This window comes from Notamacropus eugenii, chromosome 3 (genome assembly GCF_028372415.1).
Source record: "Notamacropus eugenii isolate mMacEug1 chromosome 3, mMacEug1.pri_v2, whole genome shotgun sequence".
NCBI lineage: Eukaryota > Metazoa > Chordata > Mammalia > Diprotodontia > Macropodidae > Notamacropus > Notamacropus eugenii.
The window spans coordinates 226370475-226381640 of NC_092874.1; the positions used below are offsets into that span (position 1 = coordinate 226370475).

The window sequence follows — 11166 nt, forward strand, 5'->3', positions numbered from 1 at the left end:
CATTTTCCTTTTTCCCCAGTGTTTTGTTTTTGTTATAATATTTCTTACTGTTCTCCTGGAATCATTGAGTTGTGATTGTTTTGAGTCTATTTTTTAGCTTATCCACTCCTTGGATAAGCTTTTCCATCTCTGGTCTGAGCTCTGTTTAGTTTTTTTCCCTTCAGAATTCTTATTTTCACGTCAAATTTAATTTTTTTTTTAATCTCCAGTTTCATTTCTTCCATCCATTTTTATAAACTTGTGGCCAATCCATTTTTACTTCTGAGACTGTCAGTATTTGCTGTAGAGGTACTCTTTCCATGGGTGTTTTTCTCTTGGGCTTCTGTTATTATTTCACAATATTTCTGGGGTTCCTTCTGTTTACTCATAATTTCCTTGGTGTGGTCTTCAGGTCTGGTCATTGGGGCTTATCCTGGCGCAGGCCCCTCTTAGTCTTCACTCACTTCTGGCAGTCTCTTTCTTTGCACTGTTCTGGACTGTATAGTACAACTTAACCTCAGTTTTCTTTGTCATTGTTCTAGCTGGGGTCCATTTCAGATACTTGCTGGAGTATGTGTGGGGAAAGCTGGGCTCCTCTATAATTTTTTTAGATGCTATCTTAACAGAAAATGCAGGATGACTTTTATTCGCTTTTTTCACTGGCTGATATTATTGGAGGGCAAAGACCAGAGGTGTTGTACCTTGGTCATCTGACCACTCTCCAGGCCAGATGGTGAATGGGTTAGGAGTGGAGAGTACCACAAAAGGAAGAGCGTCCACTGTATATTGGTTTTCCTAGGGCTGGCTGGGTAGTGAGAGAGCAGGCTCTTTCCAAGTTGCTGAGGAACAACCATTTTAGAGCTATCAGCTTTCTTAGAGTATGTGGGCTTTTTGGGAGTGTGTTGCACTGCTTTTTTATTAAATAGCCCTTTGCTGCTAGGTTTTTTTTTTGTCTCCTTGCTCTCATCCTGAATTGTTTTATGATGTCAGTGTACTTGCCTCTGGCAGAACGCTATTCTTTTTTGGTTCTCCTAATACCCCCTTTCTTTCCTTCTTCCTCCACCCCCTAACTGCTGTCCTAGCCCTTTTTCTAATGAGAACTATTGAAGAACATTGATAGCTAACAGTAGGCCTATAGGTCAGCAACTGCACTTAGTAATAAATAAGCTTAAGTACAAGCTTCTGTGCTTAGATGCTGGGACTTTGCAACATCTGTTTTGGTTTTTCACTTCTCACTTTTTTTGCTTTTGTTTTTGACTACATTTTGTATAGGTGAGATTGAGTGGTGGTGTAATATTTTTGTCCTCCACAGTGCTACACGAGGGTTGAGCAGGTTGCATCCAGTGAATGACTGCTACTCCTCAGGAATACTTCCTTGAAATGAGATACAGTACTTACAAAATGATAGAACTAGTATAGTGCTGTGTGTATTTATAAGTGTGGTATGTGGTTTAATTCATTCTTTGTTGAAATAGTACTCATTAAACGTTCATAAGTGTTCCTGATGATGCCTGTGAATAGTTGTAATGGGCTGTTGGGTAGGAAGGTAGGATGCTAGAGCTGCCAGTGACTTTAGAAGTGTATGGGGATGACTTGGATCTTAACCAAACTTGGTAGCTGTTTACTGTTTTCCCTGTAGCCTTCCTGTATATCCTTCCCTTATCTGTGGTGTTTTGGGTTTTTTTTTGTGGTGTTCTTTACAAATGTCCCAGAACAATACATGCTTTGCTCTGCTTGGCCCAGTCTAGTCTTTCTTAGAAGTTCATGGCCTTGGCACATTTTGTCATCTCAAGTAGCCTGATGCTAGAGGTGGACCAGTGGGCTAAGCAAAGCTGTCATTAAATTGTGCCTTTGGTTTACTAGCTTTTTTCATCATGGAAAAAAAAATCTTTAATCTTTTTCTGTCTTTAACCAATACCGCATTTAAAGATGCAACAATTCTCTTTCTAAAAGAGTTATTAAAGGGAGTTGGAAACAGTTCATTTGGTGCTTTGCTGGCATTTCACCCCATCTATTTTTAATTAAATGGCAATTTAGTGCTCTCCAAGACAAAAAAAAAGTTAAATTATTGTAAGGGGCAATTAATTGACCTAATCAACTGATTGCTTGTCTGTTTGAAAAAGAAAGGGGAGGGGAGGAGAGAAGGGGTATAAGTCATATTCTGCACTGGGTCCATAATTACATTTAAATAAAACAGGGGAAGGTTATTTCACAGGTCGGGCATGAGGTGAGGTAGAGGAAACTGAGGAAAAAGGAATTATTTGCCCAGCTTCTCAGATTGAAAGTATTGGAATTTTGGAATGATATGTAGAAGAAGTTGGTTTACTTATATTCTTCATTTCTCCTGCCTGAAGATTCAAAGTAGACAGAGTTCTGCAAACACATGGAAAATTTCTCTTCCAAAGTTAACTTTGCTTGTTTATCCATGACTTGTGCTAGCAGTAGATCTCTTGAGCCACGTATACTTATTTCAAGGACTAAGTCTGCATCACCACGAGGGGGAGCCATTATTCATTAGCAAAACAATCTCGAGCTATTTTAGAAGGCTAATTAATAACATGTTATTTATTTACCTGGTACATTGACTTCCAACTCTGTTTTCTAATGTGGTGGTGGGGGTGTTTTCATTTGTTCATAGGTATGTTATTAAGTTTTCAATTCCAAAAGCAAAATTCATTTAAATTCATTTTTTAAAATCTGCCCTACAGCACTTACAAAACTGGTTAGTGTTGGACTTAGTGGCGGTTTGCTCACAAAAATCAAATAAATATTGGGCATTGTATCTCAGAAGTCTAGCAATGCTAGGGCAGACTTCAAGATACTGATCACAGAAAGAAGGGCAGATTGGTTTTGAAAACGACTCAAGATCAGAACTAAAATAGGCCTCACTTTCCTGGTTCCATTTTTTGAAAAACAGGGAGAGCAGGATAGTAGTTGTTGTTGTTTCTTTATAGAATTATCACTTTGGGTCCCTTATTTGTCCCTAAGCTATTTTGTGGATGAATACAGTGTTGGAAAAAGCCTAATTTAGGGGAAAGAATACTGAACTGGAAAAAAAGGCCTGGGCTCTGTCCTCCTCCTGCCACTCATTTAGTAACCTTGGGGCAAGTTACTTAGTTTTAGAATTCTAATGTTAGTAAAAGGTTTCCCAGGTTATCTACTCTAACCTCTGCCTGAAGCATGAATGCCTTCTGATGAGTCCCCTTCAAGTTCTGATCTAATTTCTGCCAGAGCTATAGTGTGCCAGAAGTCATCTGCATTTATTTCAATTTGAGTTATTCGTAACACACTAGGCACTGTGCTGAGCAACATGAAATGACTATATGCCTCTCAGAGTAGGACATGAATTGACCTTTCTGGGCCTCAGTTTCTGTGTCTATAAAGTGAGTGGTTGGACCAAAGGATCTCTTAGGTTCTCTTAGTATTAACATTCTGTGATTTTTTTTTTCTCTCTTTAGAGAGAAATGCCTCAGAAAATGCAAGGTATTTCATTGGTTTAGGAGCCCTATGGTCTTTTTGATCAAGTGTTTCAGAAATTGTAATGAGTTCTCACAAATTTGGTTTTTAATTGTAAGTAGTACTAAGTACTATAATATTGTATTTGTTACATTCACATATCTTGGATATTTCTTCTCTGCCGTGGTACATTGCGTATAATGAAAACTTAGTAAGTATGTGTTGAACTGACTTGAATTTCCATGTTATCAACAAAAGTAGTTGGCCCTAAATTGTAACCTTTTAGATGTATGCAGCTCTAAGGTATTGTCACTAATACCATCTCTTTCCATTCACTGGGCCAGGATATTTTCTCTTACCTGTATAACCACAGCATTGCTTTTGTTCTGAGAGTACAGTGTCAGTTTTTTCTTAAAATCTCCCAACTCTAAATGCTTCCTAAGTTTAATGAGTTTTCTGGTAATAAGGTTCCTGGAAATTTCATTTTAGTTATTCAAGATACCATTGCTTTTGTTGGAACCCAGCTTTGGAGAAGTATTAGAAGTACACAAGTGGCCCCCGTGGCTTTAAAGGTGAAAGACAAATTTGAGTTAAAAGAAGTATTAGAAGCAGGAACTATGGTTCTTAGAATGACATCTCATTCTCTTTCTGTAAGAAAGCTTTTGTTCAGTTTCTGACTAGATAAGTCATGTGTATCCTGTAATCTTGTTCAATAAGTATTCAGCCAGCTTCTGCCATGAGAGAGTAGATTCTTTGGGTTTACAAAGATAAATAAGTATAAGACATAAATACTTGAACTTGCAAGTTCTGTAAAGCAGTTTGGGCTTATAAAGTATCCTAGAAGAGAAAGTATCATTAGAGGAATTTATTGTGGTGGTCATTTGAGGAACATTGTCTATATTGCTTTTAAGGATTCTCTCCAATTGACTTAACTATGGAATTTTAATAGGAGACACATGTGTAGCTGTCACCTGAGTAGCCTTTGCAGTATTTTGGAACCTTATAAAAAGGAAGGCCTCAGGATACTTTAGATGGAATTACTATTCAGGTGTGGACTGACCTCCACCTGGGATTTTTAACTTTTTGTGTGTGTGCTTGGACTCCTGGGGCAGTCAGTCCGGTGAAGCCTATGAAGCCTGACTCACAATTATGTTTTTAAATTCATAGGATGTAATACACAGGATTACAAAGAAAACAAATCGTATTGAGATACCGTGATCAAAATATTAAAAGAGGAAGTGAAACAAGTTCAAAGATACCAGGTTAAGAATATCTAGCCTTGAGGATGTTTGGGGTGAATTAGGAAGAGATGAATAAGTTTCTTGCTCAGGGCAGATGTTGTGATATTATCAGATCACACTTAAGTAGACCTTCTTAGGAGGATATTCACACAGAACAGAGAAGAATAAATGTGTGACAGTCAACAGTTAAGTCCAGGATGAATGAGGGTGACAAGAGCAGTCATTTTAGATGAACTCAAATCCTATACCAATCAAAGAACAGGATCCAAAAAGGTCCTCAGAGGTGGCAGGGTTTTCTGAAATTAACAAAGTAAACGTTTATTAAGGGTAAATCTAAAAGTTTTAAATTCAGATTTTAAAAGTTAGTTGGGGTTTGGATGAGATCTGTCTAAGCGCCAGTTCAGGGTAAAGAGGCAGGGGCCCTTAAGAGTTCAGAAAGAACTCTTGTGGAGAAAGGACATAACTCTGAGACTTGAAAAACTAGGCTGCCTCAGGCTGCTTTTTTAGATGTAGGGATCAGGAACCAGGGGAGTAGGAGTTCACCTTCAATGAAGAAGCATTTAATAAATGCCTACTGTTTGCCAGCACTGTGCTAGGCACTAAGAATACAGAGACCAAAAAAAAAAGCAAACCAGAAAGACCTGAATTCAAATCCAGCCTCATACATATAATTGCTGTGTTACCCTGGGGAAGTCATTTCTGTTCACATCAGCTTCCTCTGCTGTAAAACAGAGATGATAATAACACCTCCCAGGGTTGTTGTGAGGCTCACATAATGTCATTGTAAAGTGCTTAGGACAATGCCTGGCCCCTACTAAGCATTATGTAAATTGTAGCCCTTAGCTGTTAAATAAGCATGTACAAAATAATGTCTTCTCCTCCACCCACCCCAGCACAAAGAAGAAAGAAGTTTGGGAGGAGATCCTGGCAGGTGGGAGTGGGGTGGGGGAAATCATGACATTTTTAGTACATAGAGCTCACTTTAAGGAAGAATTGGAGCAGTCCAAAAATTGAATGGGCTGCTTGTGCTGTGACAAATTTCTTCATTACCACCAATCAGAGCTTGGACTAAATGATCACCCAAGTTTGTTTCTCATTCAGTGAATATGAGGTGTCAAACCTGGGTAATTACGCGAATTTTGAATAATAGAATTATGAAGCAAGGGATGTGTCATGAATTCAGGGAGTTAAAATGTTGCTAAGGTGGTAGCTAATGTGGTGGCTAACAGGAATAAGAGGCTTTTTTCATTCTCTTCCAGGAGACCATGGGGCTCAACTTGGCCTTCACGGGGCTAGTGGTGATGGAATACATGATGACACGGCCGGTGGGGTGGAAGGAGAGTCCAGCTCAGACCCCCAACCCCAGACTGGCCGGAGGACACGTCGGGAGGCTTGCACCTGCCCCTATTGCAAAGACAGCGAAGGGAGGTGAGTCGTCTTCTCAAAAGTTCAAAATAAATTTCATTCGTTTTAGAGGAGAGAAAGATAGGAAGGCAACCTGAAGTGTTGTTGGGAACAGTTATATATTGGGAAGGGGCTAAAATGAGAAATACATTCAGAACTTTTCCACATATCTAGAATGTGAATCAAGGGCTATATTCTCTTCATCTTTTCATCCTTCAGAAAATTATTTCTTTGTTTAGTTCCTTCTTTAATCAGTTCCTCCAGCTTTTAGTTTTCCCTAGCTGTATCTTCATCCTAGGAGAGTACTTATGCATACATTATAGAATATTCCAAAAGCTTAAGGAGAGGAGACTCCTTTTCCCTGCATAAATAACCAACCAAAAATCAGTGATCAAGTCACAGTGTTTTCCATGAGTAATATCTAGAGTTGGGTATTATAAACATCCTTTAAGATGACCGATAAATGATGCTTAAACTGCACAGTTTACTTTTATCCATGATCATTTATTGATGATATTAATAACTTTTATATAGCACTTATTATATGCTAAGCTCTTCACAGTTTTTATCTCATCTGATCTCACAACAGCCCTGGGAGATAAGTGCTATTATCATCCTCATTTTACAGCTGAGGAAACTGAGGCAGACAGCGGTTAAATGACTTGCTCAGGATCACACAGCTCACAGGGGTCTGAGGGTGAATTTGAGCTCAGGTCTTCTTGATTCCAGGCCCAGTGCTCTCTCTGCCTGATGGCATCCCTTTGCTGCCTCACTGAAACTGAGTAAGGAGCATAAGACAGCAGAGGGCTGGTATCCAAAGAAAAATACAGGAGAAGCAGCAAGCACTGGTTATTTTGAATCTCCCTTGTTTCTTAGTGGTAAAGATAGTAGGAAAAGCCCCAGTGCTGCCTTGGTTGTGTGATTTCTCAGGTCCCCTTGTGTCTAAGGGTTTGCATTATTGAGAGAGAGAAAAAGAAAGAGAGAGAGTAGGTCATCTTGTTCATACCTCAAAAGATGACAGATGGTGGCTATGTTCTCTGTGACAGGGGCTCTGGGGACCCTGGTAAAAAGAAGCAACATATCTGCCACATGCCAGGTTGTGGCAAAGTTTATGGCAAGACTTCCCACCTTCGGGCACACCTACGATGGCATACAGGCGAGAGGCCCTTTGTCTGTTCCTGGCTGTACTGTGGGAAGCGCTTTACCCGCTCAGATGAACTCCAGCGGCACAAACGCACACACACTGGTGAGTGAGGGGTCAAAATCATATCCTGAAAGAGACATCTGCTGTTCCAAGACCCCCTTCTGCCCCAGTGTAAGAGTCTTTGGTGAATTACAGTCTAGTTAGGAATACAGAAAATATGCATAAACTGATAAACCTCATAAAAAACTTAACAATTTTAGTTATAGAACCAGGACCAGTGGCTGAAAACAACAGATTTTGAGTCATTGAAGACCTTCCTAACAATTAAGTTGTTCAAAAGTGGAATAGGTGACTTTTGGAGGGAATGGCTTCCCTTGACTCCAGAGGTCTTCAAGTAGATTCACCAACCTAGAGTGTTATAGAGGAGAGAGGTTTGACTAGAGGACCAAAGTTTTGACCTATTTTGGAAATAAGGGGAGTATCTTTGAACCGTTTTTTCCCCCTATGTTCCCATTCCTCTCTCAATAGAACAACTACATCACTGCTCTGCCTCTCCCCTCCTGCCCCGCAATAAATAAATAAACAAAAGACTTGTTTTGGTGTCTCCTGCTCCTCATCTCCCCCAACAGTACTTACTCTACTAGAATGATTCCCTCAGGGATTGCTGATTACCTTTATCTCACAGAAGGGCTTAATATCAGGGTGTACTGAGTAGAAACTTCAGGGATTTACCCTTCTTTGAGGGTTGGAGTAAAATAGAGATGCCTCCTGTAGAAAAACACAGGCCTACCCTACAAATATGACATGACCTTCAGGGATAGTCTCACTCGGTGCTTCTAACATGATATATTTTAAGATAGAGGCTTAGGCAAGGTCCCTAGTCTTTCAACCACCTCTTCCTCTTTACCTCCTTTTCAGTTAGATCTCCTCACCTTTCCTCTCTCTGTTTATCCAGGTGAGAAGAAATTTGCCTGCCCTGAGTGCCCCAAACGCTTCATGAGGAGTGACCATTTGTCGAAGCACATCAAGACCCACCAGAATAAAAAAGGAGGTCCAGGAGTGGCCCTGAATGTAGGCACCATGCCCCTGGACAGTGGGGCAGGCTCAGAGGGCAGTGGCGCTCCTACTCCTTCTGCCCTCATTACCACCAACATGGTAGCTATGGAAGCTATCTGCCCGGAGGGTATTGCCCGACTTGCCAACAGTGGCATCAACGTCATGCAGGTAGCTGACCTGCAGTCTATCAATATCAGTGGCAATGGCTTCTGAGATCAGGTGCCCAGTGCCAGAGACACGGGCTGTACCCACAAACCCTGGGGTACAAGGTAGCATGGGTCCAAGAGACATGTGGGAGAGGGAGCCATGAGGCATTAAAGATGCACAATGATGGGAAGTGTGTGTGGGGGCCCAGGAGTTGAGTTGGGGCCCTAGAACCCTACCTGGAATGGGGCACGTGAGTGGAAGCTATTGATGTGACCCCGCTACCCTACATGGAGCATTTGACCCCAGACGGTTTCCTTTTAAATTTTTTTCCCCAACCCCTTTCTGCTTTACTTATCTTACCTCCCCCATGATGGATCCTTCCCTCTTGCCCCTTCCTTAAAGCCATCATGCCTTGATAAATATATATATGATCATTGAAATACTTTTTAACAAAAGACAGATTCTATATTATATATATGTGTATATATAAAGTATATAAAAGACATTCACAATGGGGAGCAGGCTCAGAGGGAGGAGAAAGAACATCCTGTGACCAAAATACCGTGGTCAGTTTTATAATAATGCCTTATCTCCTTGTGGCTGGGCTTTGGCCTGGCGTACCAGGCCTTTCTGCAGATGCTGTCCTGACCTCCCATGAGATTAAGCATTCATATACTCTGCTTTTAGGTTTTATATATATATGGTTTTTTCTTCATTTTGTCATTTTAATTGAGAGCAGCTTTCTGTACTACCTTTCTCAATCACACCCTTTCAGTCTCCTCTCAGCCCCCAACCCCTTTTTCCTCTTTCCACCTAATCATTTAGTGTTTATCTTTTAGATGACATTCTTTGGTCCAGGGCTCCCAGTATTTTTGAGTCATCTTTGGTCCTGACAGTAGAATGGGAAAAGAAACCCAGAGCCCTGGGCCAGTGCTTAAAGTGGCAGGGTCAGAGAACCATTCAGAGAAACTACTGATGGAGGCGTTCCTCTCACTTCCTCCCACCCTGGAGCCAGAGAGTCAGAGGCAGTGCCTTTTTGTCATGTTTAAGCATCCAGGATCACAGGTGGTTCTATGAGAAAGGACAGTAGGCCATGGAGAGACAATGGGATTGTGCATGCCATATGAAACATTGGAAGATGGTGGTAGAGGAGTGAGCTAGGAGGGGAATGAAAGATGTGCCTAGACCAGTAGGGTATGCAGAGTAGCTGGCCTCAGGTTAGTTGGAGACTTAGTTGAATTTGTTTCACCTGCTTCCAGGTTAGTTCTAGGTTGATTTTTCTTAGAGCCTGGACTTCATACTGCCTGAAAAGCAGTACTGCTCTTTATTTAGAACATCCCTAGAAATTTCCTTCTGACTCCATTATTAAGGATTATCACAATTTGATGTTTTTCCCCTAATTTTAATCCTTCAGAATTATTTGGGGACAAAAGTAGGATTGTTATGGGGTGCAATAAGTTAATGGGAGGTCAGAAGAACTTTTTCTCCTCACCTGTTACCTGCTTTGGGAGATTGTAGGGATGACATCTCAGGAGAGGAGTGACTCCTGTGCTTCAGTGAAGGCACTCGTGTCTTTAGAAATAAAATCTTCCCCATTTCCTTTAGACCCTAGTCTAGAGGAGAGTCCAGGAATGACAGTGACAGGAAGCTCTTGGGTCATTTGTCACTGAGAGATCCAAAAGCAGCTAGAAGTGGCCTCAAGGCCCGGCCACTGAAGCCTTGTATGTTTGGACCATTTGGTTTCTCATCAGGGAGCTTTTCACTCACTGTGAGCAAGGTGTAGAAATGGATGTGTCCGTGTGGATCTGTTGGGTTGGGGGATGTTTCTGTTAGCCACTATTAAAGAAGACCTGCAATAAATGAAAATTACCCTGAGCTGATAGAGCTAGTGAAGTGTGTGTGTGTGTGTGCGCGCATGCGTGCGTGTCTGTATGTGTTCGTGTCTACATACACGTAAACGAAATTATATTTGAAATTGTTGAAAAGAGTCAAAAAGCTCTAGAATCAAAACACCTCCAGACCCCTTTCATAGAAATCCATTTTTCTATACACTTGAGTGTGTCCCTGAGGTCACATTTTTGCTTATAACAGTCACACTTTGAAACAAGGCAAGTTAAGGGGTCATAAAACATACTAAACTCCTGCACTTTTTGAGGGGAAATGATTATATATGTGTGTGTGAAAACAGTGTTCCAGTCCATAAGCAGAGGCCTAGACTTTTTTCATAAATTGTCTTTTTACTGTTGCTACAAATAGATGATGCTGTGATTCTGCCTTATATTTTATATAAAATCCAGCAAAGTTAGGGTTTTGGTGTTTTTTTTTAACCTGAAACTCAATGACTGTTAATATCTTAAAGATTAACTTGAAGCATGTTCAGCTCCATTCTGTGAGGACTTATGCTGTTTTCAAAACTCAGGAATCATTTGCAAGGATCTTTGGTAACCTAAGATTGTTTCCCAGACCAAATCCTGTTTATGCTGAAACAAAAGAATTTGTGCCCCAGCCTATCATCCTACCATCCCCTCCCATTTTCCTCTCCCCACCTCCCCTCAGCTCCAGGAGAGGACTCAGCAGATTCTTTCAATGTAGATTTATAATCATGTACTTTTGGATCCGTTAAAGGAAGGGGGCAGGACACCCCAATGAATATTTGAATATTTTATTGGTTCAACTCAACAAGGCACAGTCTCCTCCTCTAGCAATGTGGGATTATGGGGAAAACCAGTTCAGTGCTGC

The 11166-nt window shown here is 40.9% G+C and overlaps 1 protein-coding gene across 1 annotated transcript in view; it reads left to right on the forward strand.

Annotated features, from left to right (window-relative positions):
- The window catches only part of SP1 (Sp1 transcription factor), a 34110-nt gene extending 23378 nt beyond the window's left edge, over positions 1 to 10732 (forward strand). The window contains exons 4-6 of the mRNA XM_072654815.1: positions 5936 to 6104; positions 7127 to 7326; positions 8180 to 10732. Coding sequence (XP_072510916.1) covers positions 5936 to 6104; positions 7127 to 7326; positions 8180 to 8493 — 683 coding nt within the window. The 3' untranslated portion in view covers positions 8494 to 10732. The remainder of the gene's footprint in view (positions 1 to 5935; positions 6105 to 7126; positions 7327 to 8179) is intronic.
- Positions 10733 to 11166: the final 434 nt, after the last annotated feature.